Source organism: Aplidium turbinatum, chromosome 18, assembly GCF_918807975.1.
Source record: "Aplidium turbinatum chromosome 18, kaAplTurb1.1, whole genome shotgun sequence".
Classification (NCBI taxonomy): Eukaryota; Metazoa; Chordata; class Ascidiacea; order Aplousobranchia; family Polyclinidae; genus Aplidium; species Aplidium turbinatum.
In genome coordinates this window covers 20,091,261-20,107,269 of record NC_137489.1, presented here as the reverse complement: position 1 = coordinate 20,107,269, position 16,009 = coordinate 20,091,261, and the positions used below count along the sequence as shown (strand labels likewise).

General features: G+C 38.6%; 2 protein-coding genes across 2 annotated transcripts; one reads left to right on the top strand and one right to left on the bottom strand.

Annotated features, from left to right (window-relative positions):
- Positions 1 to 1,249: 1,249 nt before the first annotated feature.
- Positions 1,250 to 1,735, bottom strand: LOC145787272 (uncharacterized). Its single transcript, XM_082598983.1, has one exon. It carries the CDS (start codon positions 1,733 to 1,735, stop codon positions 1,250 to 1,252), a length of 486 nt encoding a protein of 161 aa, XP_082455109.1.
- A 1,012-nt stretch (positions 1,736 to 2,747) lies between these two features.
- LOC145787581 (uncharacterized) lies at positions 2,748 to 14,851 on the top strand. The gene is made up of 4 exons (XM_082599349.1): positions 2,748 to 2,911; positions 5,126 to 5,226; positions 10,987 to 11,098; positions 14,245 to 14,851. Exons 1-4 carry the CDS (start codon positions 2,809 to 2,811, stop codon positions 14,316 to 14,318), a joined length of 390 nt encoding a protein of 129 aa, XP_082455475.1. The 5' UTR covers positions 2,748 to 2,808; the 3' UTR covers positions 14,319 to 14,851.
- Positions 14,852 to 16,009: the final 1,158 nt, after the last annotated feature.

The following is a 16,009-nucleotide window of genomic DNA, read 5'->3' as shown; positions in this document are numbered from 1 at the left end:
GAGGCTTTGAATCACTGACGCAGGCCCGGTCACCGAGACTGATAGAGTGAAGTTTCCGATTGTTGAAGTCTTGTTGCCGGGCAATAATTCCATCCATTCATCATCAACAGTATCATAGCCGATGCGGCCTTTGATGAACTAGATGCTCAGTTCGTAAATTTTTCCAGTGTTCCCTTTGTCGCGCAGTATCCCAAAGTGTTCTTGGTTGGCTGATTAATGTATTGAAATTGGATATAAATGTTGTTCGTTGTCTGCCACGAGCACGTTTCCCGAGAAGGCGGCCGCTTAGACAGAGATTTTCGAAATCTTCTTTTCTGATAATGTGACCGAGAAATTTGAGTTGCCTTTGAGTTATGTTGTTCAATAGTTCCTTGTCTTGATGTACCTGGTTTAAAACTTCTGCATTTGTGATGTGATCAGTATATGAAATCCTGAGCATTCTCCTGTAAAACCACATTTCAGCTGCTTCAATGTTACGCCTAGTTTCTGTGTTGAAGGTCCATGTTTCACAACCATACTGGAGAACAGACCACACTAACACTTTGAGAAGTCGCACCTTCAGAAGAATAGAAAGCTTGCGATCCAATAGAATAGGTCGATAGTCTATTAAAAGCGTCTTTAGCTAGGCCTATTCTTCTTCGTATCTCTCTCTTACATCGTGCGTCCGCTGTCAAGAGAGAACCAAGATAGTTGAAAGAAGACACTTGTTCAATTGTGTTGCCTCCCTGGTGAAGTACAAAGTGGGGTTCAGGACTTTGTTTGGAGATAGTCATGCATTTTGTTTTTTTGTCATTAATTTCAATTCCATATTTTGCACTGATGTCTGAAGTTTTGTTTAGTGTTTGCAAGTCGTCCGGGGATGTCGCTATGAGCACAGTGTCATCAGCATAGCGAATATTGTTTAATGAGATGCCGTTCACTAAAACTCCCTCATCAATACCTTCTATTTCTCTGAGAATCATTTCACTATACAAGTTAAACAGATCTGGTGACATCACACAGCCTTGTCTGACCCCACGTTGAATTTCAAAATATCTAGACAGACCTTCCGGTAGGCGAACTGCAGCTTGTTGTTGGTAATACACATTCTTAATTATGCGCAGGTCCTTGTGATCAACGTTAATGTTTACTTCAAGCAACGATCATGCTGCTAAAAGCGAAACTCATTCAACAACGTTAATGTTGTTCAGCATCTCAAAAAGCTGTTCGTGACGAACTTTATCGAAGGCTTTTTTAAAATCTACAAATGCTAGATATAGCCTAAGTCTTGTTGGACTTCGATTGCTCTTTCACCAAGCATTCTCATCGTAAAGATTGCATTGGTTGTTCCCCTGTCTTTCATGAAGCCAAATTGATTGCCCCCTATTTCTGGAAGCAATTGCCTTCTCAAGCGTTGGAGGATGATCTTTAGCAGCAATTTCACAGTGTGTGAGATCTGACTATTAGTGCGATGTTTGTCACAATCAAGTGTTCCTGAAACTTTGGATAGTGCAATGAATACTAATTTCAACATGTCCTCAGGAATCACACCACTTTCATATATTCTGTCTAAGAGCTTCCATATGATGTCTTTTCCTTCTTCGTCCAGGGCTTTAAGCATTTCCACACAGATTTCATCTGGCCCAGCTGCTTTTCCTGTTTTCATTTGATGCAGAGCCCACTTAAATTCGGCTTTCAAGATCGGTGGACCTGTCACATCTCGAGATGCGTCTTCAGTAAGCTTGAAGCAATCCATTAGATGCCGCTGAATGGAGAGCAGTCCTTAACGTGCGTTGCTCAAGCGCACACCCCGAAAGTCGAACCAGCGCCGCTTGATCTTGAAGCTTCTTCGTTCCAGAAGTGACGCGCTAACCAATTGAGCTATCGGGGCGAGCTATCACTTGGAAATACAAACGTTAGTCAGCAGTCTATAACCACTCACAGTTTTGCAATGTCAAAGATTATAACAAATTAATATTGATTAGAAGTGAAAAAAGGAAGAAATTCTTTGCAACGGTGGCAAAAATGTTTAGTTTAGCAAACTCTACTGCCCTCTACTGCCTAGCAATGTAGCTTCTGAACCAACAAACAGATGTCTTCGCTTTGTGTTGCCAGGGTAGGAAAAAATCAACCCTACAACTCCAGCAACGACTTGTGCTTCTCACTTGAATGAGACAACAGCCAACACTGACATTGACAATGTTAAGTTACAATGTTATTTTTTGAATTCCTTCATATTTGCTTTTCTCTAACCAAGCCAGGAGCACGCTTGGCAAACGAACAGGGCTTTCAAGTGTTTTCCTTTTTCTACTTCCGCAACAATAGAAGAAAGGTTCAAGTTGTTTGCAAAATAGAGCAGACTGTGAATTTTGAATAATGCGTCTGTGCAAGCGGTAAGAAGGTCATGCCTGGAATTAGTTTGCTTAGTCCAGCGTTCAAGTGACATTAATTCCAGGTTACTTTTCGTTTTCATAATGAGGTTGTACTTGGTAAACTAAAAATATCATTTGCAATAAAGTTTATTATTTATATTTGTTGAAAAGCAGCCAAGTTTGGAGATGTCTCAAAAAAGGCGAACTTAAGATTTGATATTTCTTGTCAAGGACCAAAAAACGATTCACAATCGTATATGAACGCCACAAAAGTCGATCACGTAACGTTAACATGCACTGCACTGATTGCAGAAGAACGCAGTGTTTGGTTTATTTACTTCAAAATTGCTTCAAAATTAAATTTAAATTAATTCCTTGAATTTACTTTTAGGTTTTTTTTTATAAAAACAATTTGTAAGTTGGAATCAAACATTACTTTGCAAAGTTCAACAAACACATGGATTCTCGCATCAGTTGGTTTGTTTTGGCCGTCATCGCCATTTTCCTTGCTGGGTTGTGCAGCAAGTTTGGGGCAGAGGCCAGCCCTGGAAATGAAACAGGTAAGAATAGAAAAGGGGGAAAGAAAAAGTTTGAGTCCACGTTTTGTTGAATTATTAAGCAAAAGTTTGTTTTTAATCAATGAAGCAATCTTCAGCTGGGTTTGCAGCAAGAAAATCTTTGGTGATTATTTGCACTCTCCAGATGGATCGCAAGCTCGTTCTATGTTCCATCTCAAAAACACATTTAAATCGCAAAATCGGGTCCTTATGAATGATCTATGTTACATGAATAGCTAAGTAATTCTGGCCCAAATCTTGTGTGCTTTTGTTTTTTAAACGTGGTCGCACCACGCTCGACCACGACAGGAAAGGTTAGGTTGGTTTACAACTATGCTTCCGCTATCAACAGTCCCTGGTGGAACCTTTGTCCTCAAATTTGAAACTTTGATCAATCAACTGTTTGTTTTGAAAGTTGGTCTTTTTTCGTGATTTGCTCATTGCATTAGAAACAAGGGTTGTCAGCCATGATAGCTCAGTTGGTTAGCGCGTGACTTTGTGAACGAAGAAGCTTCAAGATCACGCGGCGCTAGTTCGACTCTCGGGGTGTGCGCTTGAGCAACGCACGTTAAGGACTGCTCTCCATTTAGCGGAACCTAATGAATGGAATAATTCCCCGGCAACAAGACTTCAACAATCGAAAACGTCACTCTGTCAATCTCGGTAACCGCCCTTCATCAAAGCCTCTACAAGTTTACCAAACTACCGGGAATAACCTATCAAGTAATATCAAGAATAACCTTTCTCAGTCCGAGGATAAAGATTCAAGACCAAACCAAACCAAATACCGTTATACACAATACAGTATGGACATCAGAAGTTTGCATGAATGCGGTGTGTGAAGTCATTGCGATGTGTAATAATCGAATACTAAGTGATGCATGTCAATCGTCTGTGATTCGTAGGAGACACAATAAGCGAATAAGAATTGTGTCGCGTGTGACGACAATGGCAATCCTTCTACACGAATATTTGATGATTTCTTTGACGCGAAACAATCAGCTTCTCGTTTTATTTTGGTTTTTACCTTCCCACTTCCTTTGTTCTATTGTTTCATTGTTTCCATTGTTTCCAACAGTAGGCTATTTGGTCAATTTGCACCAATGTTTAGAAAAAAAACTTGCATGAGTCGAAAAGTTTCATGCTTGATGTTCAAGTAGAAAAGTTTCAAACCATGTTGTTTCTCTGTCGAAAATCTCAAAGAACATTATAGCTTGATTCATTTTTATTGGTCGATTTTGCAACTAGACGTTTGAGTCATGAGTGTACACAGCCGATGGAGATCACTGGCAACATTTTTCATGCGAATTCCATCAACCAAAATTTAAGCGGGAAGCAACGCACTTTCCCTCCACTGTCAGCTGGTACTACGACAATTTATCGAACGACTATTGATGGAACGACAGTTTATCGAACGACAGTTTATCGAACAACAATTAATCGAACGACTGTTTATCGAAACGACAGTTTATCGAAACGACAGTTCACCGAACGACAATTTATCGAACGACAGTTAATCCAAAACCTAACCCCTAACCTAAAACCTAACCCTAACCCCTAACTCCTAACTCTAACCCTAACCCTAACCCTAACCCTAACCCTTAACCCCTAACCCTAACCCTAACCCTAACCCTAACCCTTAACCCTTAACCCTTAACCCCAACCCTAACCTCTAACCCCTAACCCTAACTCCTAACCCCTGAGTATTCCATTGCACATGTGCTTCGTCGTTCGATAAACTGTCGTTTCGATAAACAGTCGGTCTATGAACTGTCGTTTCGATGAATTGTCGTTAGATAAACTGTCTTTCGATGAACTATCGTTCCTAAACCCGAACTGTCGTTCGATAAATTGTCTTTCGATAAATTGTCGCGTATTGGCCTACTGTACTTGTGACATATTTTTGTTCAAGGATTGCGAAAGTGTGTTCGAAAGCTCAATTCTGGAAGTTTTGCAAATTTGCAGAGGTTTTGAAGTTTAAACCAATGACTCAGACCCAGTTACCGTGATTGATGGAGTGAAGTAGCTGGAATGTCTTTCATTGCGAATCATTCCATTTTATAGATGCCGCTAAATGGAGAGTTGCTTTTGAAGTGCGATACTCAAGCGCATACCCCAAGAGGCGAACCAGCGTCGCTTGATCTTGGGTTTTTTTGTTCAGTGATTAGTTTAGATTGACTGTCTGCATTCAATAACCAGCTTGTTTACATCCCATAGATATGGGGGTTTCGAGGAACAGTTTCATTAAAGATGGTCCGCTTGATATGGCTGGAAAGGACACAAATGATGCCGTTCTCTTCCACAGAAGCGAGGATGAGGTAAATAAATTCTATTAGAAACTTGAATGAATTTTGTGTCGCAAACATTGCATTGAGAAGCCCTTTTTATTTACCCCAATAAATCTGGTAAGCTTAAATCACCAGGATCTTCCTGAGTATGAGGTAGCTGATTAGGTGGCGCCCTTTCATGATTATAATCAGTGCACTGTCTCAGTGTTAGGGTGTGGGGGGGGGTTCACATGTCCTGAAGTCAAAAACTGTACATTAATGTAAGCTGTATTTTTGAGGTTCGCCACAGGCGCAAGCCGGTAGGTCAAACAAAACCAGGTGAAACAGCTGTTTAAAACGACCAATACCAGTTCGTGGACGATAGAGTAACCGATTCTTAACACTTTGCTCCTCAAAGGGAGGCCAGATTTGGCCCCCCCCTCATATTTCCTTTAATTATTTGAAGCACAGTAACGCCATGCACTTGGTTTTTCTTGACTTTTCCTAAAATTGCCAGGCGGATCTGATGATATTAAATTTGATGCTAAAAGTTGTGTAGTTTTCTTGTAAATTCAAGATTTTGGTGAATTTTTGCTATTTCTAGCTAACTTCCAGCAAAGCGTGAAATGGATTACATTGCGATGACAAGCCATAAGCTCATAATTGCTTCGTGCATCGATATGCGCGAGCAGAGAGAAGCATCCTCTTGCTTTCTTTTGTTTGGTTTGACCTCAATAATACAAAGCGCGTTATTTCTTATGCTACAAAGAAAAGCCAGTGATCGTAAAGCTGTTAATTAGAAACAATAATAGCAAGCTTTTTTGCGTTATCAGCTCTACAAAGAAGAATAGCAATCCACGATCAAAATAGTAGGCTATGGAGGCCACAAACTATTCAAAACAGTTGTTTCAAGCAGATAATATTCATTGACGAATAAAAAACGTTACAATAAGAAATCTTGTATACAATAAGAAATCTTTTCTTGGATAAAGACACGAAAACCTGGTTTCGAAATAAACGTTCTATGGAAATGCTCTCATTGACAAAACTTGCAATTGAGGAAATGTATCACTGCAAATGCTTTTGGGAGAAGCCGGAGAAATAGCGTTTTTGCAAACAGTAATTGTGAGATACACTCAAAATTATGAGATAGGCTCCATTTACACGTAGCAGCTAACTCGATGGCGTCCCTTCACTGCTTTATGTCGCCTACTTGTTGTTATGTCCTGTATTTTTGTTTCACAGTGCACTGTGTTTTGTTCCAAAGAGCGCAAAATAAAGATGATAATGCCTCATCTACATTACAAAATATTTTGTAATGTAGGCCTACAAACAAAATGTACAATGTACACAATGTACATTACAAAATATTTTGTACTGTAGACGAGGCATAAATTTAGGCGTCACATAAGACAAACAACAAATCAGCTTTCTTCATCATTGATTCAACATCTGAATACGTTGCGCCAATGTATAAGAGGCCGGCTATTGTGAAGACCCGCCATTTATAAACGATCCGATTATACCAAAAGTGGGACAAACTAGTGGATCAAAGAATGAATAAATAATGCTGAGAAAACTAAATCTAAGTGACGAACAATACCGATGTCTTCATTTATCTTGGAAAAATGCTGCCTAAACTTATCAACAAAAAATACAGTAAATAACGGCAAGGATCCCGAAAGCAGAATTTGCTCGACTTTGGCATGAATTTAGTCAGACATCTACAGTAATAATTCCACACATACAATAACGGGCTCTCAACTGCTGTAAGATACATAATAATCAACCTGGTTCTGGGCGATTTGTGTAACAGTTTAGGGAAAGACACTACTTGAAATGATGCACCACACAAAAGATTTTCAATGAAGACTGAGTCTAAAAACCGATGTGGATAGTGCTGCACAATAACTTCAAGTTTAGGACAGAAGAGGCACAAAATATCACGATAAAAATAAAGACCTTGTGGGAAATTTTCGAGAATCATAACACGATGCAAATACCATAAACGCTTAGTTTGCATGCTGCTCTAAGCTGGCCGGCAACCACAAAGGTAGACAATAGCCTACAGGCAGTTTATAATTCGATAACAGCGCAATAAACATTATAAATACGTAAACCGACAAATTTCTTTTACAAACGTTTTACGTCTAATAGTAAATTTTCCCCCAACAATTTTTTGTGAAGCACTTGCAAACCACGGTTTTGTAAAATAATTTATCATTATTATTTTTTACTTCTCGGATATTGTAAAACGTCATCGGCAAAATCACAAAAAAAATTTCATTACTTCAATGTAGTAGGCCTAAGAATTTTTTATAGAATTGTAGCCACGTTGTTTCAACAAAGAAGCCATTTTTTAGCAATGTAAAGTTATAGAAAATAATTTGCAATCATGCAAATCGTTGGAAAGAATCTAGGAAGTCCTCTCACAATCTGGCACAAAATGATTATGTTTATTGTATCTCAGTAAAATGTTTTACGACAAACTTTGAAGCTTCGTTATAATCATTTTTATCTTTGAAGTCAAACGTTATTTTTTTTTGGCCAGAAACATAATCACTGCCTTGCTGACGTTGTCGCTTTTACGCGTATTTTTAGTGCTTCAAACAATAAGGACCCAGTAAGCAATCCAGTCCTTTTACATTGATTCAACATTTGTAAAGGTTAAATTTATGTAGATTTGCTGACTGTGGGTTATTTCACATTTCCTTTGTTTACGCATGTTCCTCAATTCGCTGTTGCATTATTTCCACGCTGGCGGACTAAAAATGTATTTTCAAATTGATTGACACAATCTTCAATAAAAAGTGAGCTTCGAACTTAGCTTTGTTGATGTAAATGCTGTATTTTTTGTGGATGTAATTTATGAGTCATGTTTATAAACACTCGTAAGCGAAATGACTTATGATGTGGCCTGCATGATATTTGTGATGCGACTTGACACAAATCCACAATTTCAAAAGCACTTAATTTGAACTTAGAAATTTCAGATTATTTCAACAACTTGTTCAATTGTCTTCTCTCTACTAAAAATATTCATACTACAAACTCAATTGTAGACCTAAAATAGACAAACGAAGATGTAAACAGCTATTCAAGCAGGCTAAGCTGTTACTTATGAGAAATTTGGTTCCATAAAACTAGAAGCTAGCCATGAGTTTCGGAATGCATTAGTTTAGGACAAAAATGTAAGACAACAAACGCAGTTTTGTTTTTTTTCAAATTCGTATAACAATATTACTCTGATTGTAACTATTTTAGAATCAGTGAGTACTGAGTAGCTTACAATAAGATTTGCTCGCAAGTCGTAAATTCTAATCAATGCAATGATTCGGCACACCGCACACACACTTCGTGCGTTCGATCGAGCTCTTTGTTATTTAGAAGTTTGCATGAAATCGGATTAGCACGGTTAATTAAAGGCGGCAAGTTAAATCAAAATTGTCGTTTTTGGGTACCTTTGCAAATATTGAAATATCAAGTTTAACATATAAAATTTTAAAATAATGAGTTTTCAAACTTATAGACAAATGATTTGCTTTCACACCAGTGCAACTTCTGTTGAAATAGCATCAGCGGATAACTCGTAACAGCTGATTGAATTTGATCCAAAAATGGCCCCCCCTTGAGCAGTTAACTTCCAAAAAAACGTTGAAAAGCAAAGGGTTAAGTGAGCATGCATGAGCCGGTTTTTACTTTAGTATCTGGAGTGATAGGACACTAAATTTGGTCGTGGGGTGTTTTCTCATGATAGCACAAGGTCAAAGTCACTTTTACAAAGCACCACGCTATGTCGGGAGCAGGGACTCCGAGCGACATCAAGACTGGTCGGGAAGCGATATGAAAAATGGGCTCCCCAAAAAAAAAAACGATTTTCAACAATAACCAAAGCAACGAATTTGTATCATGCCTTGTATCATGTGTCTTTAGCTGAACGTAGCCTACTTTCCTCAGCGTGAAACTAAATTCCTTACTTCAAACTTTAACAACGTAGCTGTATGAAAAAACTTTCAATGTGACAATCAACAACCAGTAATGATCACTTGACTACACTTACTGCTAAAATGCCATTGTGGCTCACAAGCTTTGTCTAAGAAAAATTGTATACACACAATATAGGCAACAAAAACAGTTCAACAAAACATTCAATTCAATCCATCCCGTATCTTTTGCAATGCAAAGTTATTAGTTACAGATCACAGCATCAAATGGTGAAGATTTTGAAACAGCTGATTTGATAGCCAACTTGCACACGCTTTTCAATCGGTTTCGAGTCATAGTGGAGCCCAAACAAATCTTTACAAATTTCAGTGTGCTCAATGTTGAATGTGTTGAATCCATTGTCATATGCCGGAGTTTTTGCAGCCAAGGTTCAGATCGTCAAGCAAAAATACAGTAATACACGATTAGCCAAACAGCACCAGTTTCCAAATTGAAATTCCCAAATAATACAAATCGTTCGGTGAAGTATAAACCAGCAGATTTTACGTCTTGAAGCAGTTTACCAAATCTTAACATGAAAATAATTTGTTCTTGATGAGGAACATCTAAAGCAGCATTTACTAAAGATCGAAATATAGCCTACTTGGAACTACGCAAATTATTCAAAATTTTGTTTATTAAGTTGGTACACTTTTAATTTAGTAGAAAAAATGAATCCCTTAAAAGTGAAAACACGAAAAGCTTCTCGTTTTTCCTTTGCATTGTTATGCTAGGGGGAAAACTTGCCCGACTTCTCCCCCCTCTCGGAAGCTCCTGGTCGGAAGAAAGAATTTATGGAAAGCATGCGTTGAAGTCTGAAATGTTGTGCATCAATGGTTAGATATAAGATAGTGATCAGTTACCAGGGATTGGTTATCAGGGATCGGATACCAGAGATCGGTTACCAGGGATAGGATACCAGGAATCGGATAACAGGACTCAGATACCAGAAATCGGATACCAGAGATCGAATAGAAGAAATTGGATACCAAGAATCGGATAACAGGACTCAGATACCAGGAATCGGATACCAGAGATCAAATAGAAGGAATCGGATACCAGGGATCAACTAATATGGACCGGATACCAGGGATCGGTACCAGGAATAGGATACCCAGGATTGGCTATCAGCGGTCAATGATTTCTGCCTGATCATAACTGCTTGATAAAGTTTTCATTGTGTAGCTGTGAACAAGTTGGCATCCACTGAACATGATGTCTTTAAGGTTACATCCACCTTTTATCCCATTAAAATACGCCCTGAGCGGTGATGTGGTTACTGGTTAGGCAATCAGATCATATGCGGCAGCAACACTCAGGGATACATGCACTGATCTCCCAATACATAATACCTAAGCTTGTCACTACTGAAACTATGAACTATAACTGAAAATTCGAGTGTTGTATGTTTGCCTGTGCTTATACAACTAAATCACTTCAGTTTAATTTGAAGCAGTTAATCTTTATAAGAAATTACATTCATTTCCAAGCAGAAATACATGCTACTTTTGTGGTAGCCTATTGTTACTAGAGTATGTTTTACAGTGATAAGGTTTGCTGTAATGGGCCATGTGAGCAAACGAACAACTTTTCTTGATATCAAAGCCATTTTGTACTTTCTTTGGATAGAAAATTATTTTGTAATGTTTCTTATCGACGGTCCTGCTATTTTGCATTCATTAAACGATTTCGATTTCGATTGTCGATTTCGTAGTAGCAATAACACCTTCAGTTTATTCAAGTAGACAATTGTTTTCACCTTCACTTTCGTCTATGACAAATAATGCCTTAAAAAGTAGCATTACGTCATATTCTTCTTATTGTTAGACAAGTCATGGTGAAAGGATTCTACGGCGCCAGAAGCGAAGCAAGGGGCACATACGGAAGATATGTTGCAGAATGTGCCGAGTCAGGTGTGAATGGTACATTTCCAGGAAAAGTAAGAAATGTTTGCTTTGCACACCGCAAGTGATTAAGGAAATAAATAGCTTTTTTACGTTTTTCGCATCACTCTTGTAAAAAGAAAATGATTAAACGATGTTTTTGTGAACCAAACCTATGCAATGTGGACCGATAGGCAATGCGATAGTGCTTAAAAAACTAGTCGGTTCCATTAAAATTGCAAAAACTTATTTCTTATGGATAGAGTAGCTTGCTTTAACATGACACCACCTTTGTATACACGAGGTTGCAGACAGCACAATAACCTCCTCAAGGTGGAGTGGGGTTGATTGGCAGGTTTACTCTGTTATCGTAACCTATGCGGTTTATTTGTCAGTAATGCAACAAAGAATAAAAGGCGAACGAAAACAGCTGATACCGGGGTTAGCAAATTATTTGCTTGTTGCAGTCTAAGAACTGATACTTTTAAGAAATAACTTTCTGCTGTTCAGAAGATTAACGTGATTGAAACGAAAATGATGCGATCAACCTCAATTAAATTGGGTCACATCGAACTAACTTTTGCTGGTGCTGCATTTCATTTTGACTAAACTATAATTTTTGCCTGCTGGTTTTGTTGGCTCTTTCTTTGTTTCCACAAAGATAAGAGTTAAACTGACTGGTAAAGCGGTGGTCGAATAAATTTGTGGCAGAATACGGTGCGATACTGATGAGCCCAGCCTCATGGGCGAAACACGTGTCTGTCGCTGTCAATTCTTGCTACAAATCGGCTGCCGAGAAACATATAATTTCTAACGTTTATTGTAACTACACACTCTAGTTTTCATTATAACAATTTGCTTTAGTTGCGATGAGATCTGATTTAGGCCCCTAGTAGAGATATTTTGAAAAATATTTGAAGAAAGTAAGATTTTTTTTTACTTAACAAAAACTTGTTTCATTTTTTATCTCTCCGTTGGCTATATGCGTTTAAACATTGAACACACGTAGACTTTCAATTAGAAGAACATAAAAACAGTTATGAAATAAGTGACTTGCGTGAAGATTTACGAAGTATTTGAGCTGACAGTTAAAAAAGTGTTTTAAAAACAAAAAAAAAGTTTGCCTTATTTGCGAAAACATCGTTCATGGGAATGTTGCTTCAAATTAGCTTCTTCTTTGGAGAAATAGTTTGACCCAATTTACTTCCATCCAGTATAGTTGTAGATGACTCTGTTTGAAGCTCTTATAGCAGCATCTGGTCATCTTTGAGTGAAAGCAATCAAACGTTGTTTGTTTCAACAAGATGTTGCTGAATTCAAACTCATTGCAATCCAGCCTTCAGCCTTTTCAACATGGTCTAGCGCAAGGGCGACTTAGGAGGTTCGAGTTTGTTCGCTTATCAAATTATTTCGCACAATTTTAAGTAAGCTGCTGCTATAATGCCGAAAGACGACGTCTTAAAATCTTATCTTTTTCTGCTTAATGATTATATAGATGAGCTGGCCATTCTATACCTCGCAATTTTTGAAACAATTTTATTTCTCTCTTGGAGGAACGGCAAAAACATAGCAAGGAAACCCAGGGACAAAAACTCACTCAGTGCTGTCGATTCATGGATAGAGACGGCTATATCTCTTCGTCTGATGTGCATGCGATGTCCTCTTGCATTCAAATTAGAACCAGTTTCATTTTCCGACATTTACAACCACTTGAACGCTCTAGCCCTGCACCCAGCGCACCCAGCATCCAACGGACGTTTTCCAGGTACGACCCGCAGAGAAGCTCATGTCATCGACGACATGATGCGTCGGACACAGAGCGGTACAGACGATGCATCTAGATCTTAGTAAACTTCTGTCTTTAATTCTTTCTGCATTTGACAGCCACTTAGTGCAACGTACCATCGCAACCTTCTCTAGTAGCACCGATGATGCACTGACGAGGCCGGGTACATACTTTGTGCAGTGTGCACCGTTGGGTCTTGTTCCAAAGAGTTTCCCTTCTCGGTTATATTGCTGAGGTTATTACCAAAATAGCTGAGTTTCGTGAGCTCAACTTGTTTGCATTATAAAGTAAGACTGCAATGTGTGAATGTGTTTTTAGGGGCTTGTCGCCATTTTGTTGCTATGTTGACACAGTGGAATTACAAGGGTCATCATTCACTGAACAGATCAAGCAGTCATGCTTCATGCCATTTTGTGTTTAAAATGTTGTGTCCTTTACTTAGCGCATTCATTGTTGAAATGCTAAGCGAAGAAACATAAAACAATTGCGGAATGAGACTGTTCATCAAGCATTTATTTACAAGGTGACATCTTGCGTTCTTCGGTGACTGCCGACCAGACCATCGCAACCTGTTGAAAAACCCAGTTTTCTTTCTGGCGTTCCGTCAGTAAGTGACTGACCATCAAATAGGGATTGTAACTTGAAATAGGGATGAAATAGGGATGCGAAACTTCATCCACTTTTGGCTTATCCGCAACACTAGAAGGGTTACGTTTTTTTCTAATTTACAAAATATTTTACTTTTATGGGTTATATATGAAGAGTTAAGTTGGTTTTAAAGTAATTTAAGGTTTTTAGTTGAAAGCCAGCCTGCAGTAAAGCGTAAAAAAGTGTGAAATTGGCAATTGACCCTTCTAATGTTGAAGGAACAACGGAGTTGCGCGTCCCGTAATGTACCGTCCCTACCATCAAATGAGCTGAAACAGGTAAACACAATCTGTTCAGAAGCAAAATTGACACCACAGACACATATTGACGGAATGAAGAAATTTAGGGAATAGCATTGTTATAATAATATAATAAGTTTTAGTAAGAATAGATTTGCTGCCTGGGTAATACTGTTTATATGCATCTTCTGCGTTGGTAATCAAATCGGACGGTAATTTTATACGTTCTAAAACTTGTATCCTGTGAATGTTTTCATTTCGTCAATATGTTTCTGTGGTGTGCTATTTTGCTGCTGAACAGGTAGTTTTTGCTTGTTTCAGCCTCCTTGATAAAATCAGTTTTGACTGACAAAACATCGCAAATAAATTGGTTATCATTTTCAACATTTTATGATCAACTGGTCTGCAATCACAAGTCCAAAGACATGGAGTCAAGATTAAAAAAACACTTTTTATTAACTCGTCATAGCAATAACTTAACTTGCCTTATGTTATTTCAAAATGATCATAGACGCTGTTTGTATTGCAGACCGAGTGAGATGTGTGTACTGCCACCGGCGTATCTGTCAATACGACATATTCTCAAGTCGGAACAGATGCTGAACGCTTCATCCAGATGACAGGCAACCTCATTGATCTTGCAACAAAGATTCTCATCAGATCTTTCTTCTCAGTTCAATAGTTTTGAGAATTGTAAAAACAGAATTCTTCCAAAAACGATTTTCGACGTGGACTTACATTATCTTTGTAAAAAACGCCATTTTCTCTTTGTTGTAAGCCTGATGTTTAACATTAATCGCCGAGAGATTGTGAAATTATACAGACAATTCAAGTTTGCTTCTGCAGCACTTTGCAAAACGTAATCCTACAAAATGGCTTGTAAACCGCCTTTTAAATTCAAGTTCAAACATTGTAACATCGCAAATGATAATATAAAAATTTAGTATTACAATGTTGTTTGTTTGGCGAAGTGTTTCAATGCGTTCACACCATGTTGAATAATTAGTTTGCACCATATTGGCCGCAAGGGGCAGCAAAACCCCACACAGAGCTCACGAGATGTTTTGCTACTTTTGCAAGTTTTAAATTGTAAACATTGTTTTTTACATTTTTTTTGTAAAATATAATCTGCAACAACCACCAGATCTTTGTTTTATGACAAAGAGAGCTTCATTTCAGAGGGTTACAGGAAATCTTTGAGTTTGCAAAACCAGAAAATTGAACATCAATTTTCACATTTTTTGGTTTATAAAATCACCTACAAACCATCAATAGACATTAGAAAATGATGGCCTATTTTTTAAATTTGCTTTGCACTGTCAGACGTGAATATAATAATGCACATAAAATAAAAACTCAAAATTCCGCCATGTACCTGTGCTGCGATTACCGCAATTCAGTATTTATGGCTCAACGTTTATAAGCAATATGATCATGAAGCAAGCTGGTTAATTAAATCTTTTGAGATATTGCCACGTTTTTGATTGATGATTGATGGCGTATGGAGCGATCTTTCCAGGCTAGATTGGAGGACAGGAAATCATCAGCCATTCAGCAGTCTCGTCGTCCAGGACCATCAGACCATGCGCACCGTATGGAGGCCGGTGGGTTAGGCAGTGGTGGATGACATGGTCTGCGGTCTGTTCCGTGGCACCACACTCGCATTCTGATGAAGGAGCAAAGCCCCACTTGTGCATGTCCGAACGAAAGCGGCAATTTTCATTTCATGAACAGTTTGCAGGCGGTTAAGCCTGACCCACGCAAGCCTAGCGAGGGACATCCCTGGTGGACGGGGATCGGCGTTGGGTATGAAGTCACGGAGCGTGAAGGTGTGATTTTGCCACTACGTGTTCCACGTGTGGTTCGTCCAGTGTGCCGCACTTAAACCAAGTTCTTCTGCGTTCTTCAGTAGTTGTTGTGCGGCAGGCACAAAGGGGCGTTTTGATTTCAGCCGCTGCTTTATAGGTGGTAGTCGCTTGAATGTTGCATGGAGTAGATGGTCATTGATATCACTACTTGTAGTTTTAAATTACTTAAACTATTTAATTTTTCCCTCGAAGGGTTGTAGAGTTCTCCAAAACAAGTCGTGCTTTCTATCAAAAACCTAAAGTTTATTCATGATTTCCATGTTTCTCCAGGCATCGTGGCAAGTGTACAAAATACATAATGACTGCAACAATATACCAAATTAAGGGTTTGCCACCCTGGTCCACGGTTTTGAGGGGTGAGCCATGGCAGGCTCTCAAAGTTGCTCAGTTGATGACGTCACAATGACTTCGGTTCCTCAAATTAAG

Bases quoted from the DNA above. Each gene is read 5' to 3' on its own strand.
- LOC145787581 (XM_082599349.1), top strand. From the start codon at position 2,809: ATGGATTCTCGCATCAGTTGGTTTGTTTTGGCCGTCATCGCCATTTTC. The intron at 5,227-10,986 runs GTAAATAAATTC...TCTTATTGTTAG, and splicing joins TCCACAGAAGCGAGGATGAG to ACAAGTCATGGTGAAAGGAT. The intron at 11,099-14,244 runs GTAAGAAATGTT...TTTGTATTGCAG, and splicing joins ATGGTACATTTCCAGGAAAA to ACCGAGTGAGATGTGTGTAC.
- LOC145787272 (XM_082598983.1), bottom strand. From the start codon at position 1,735: ATGGATTGCTTCAAGCTTACTGAAGACGCATCTCGAGATGTGACAGGT.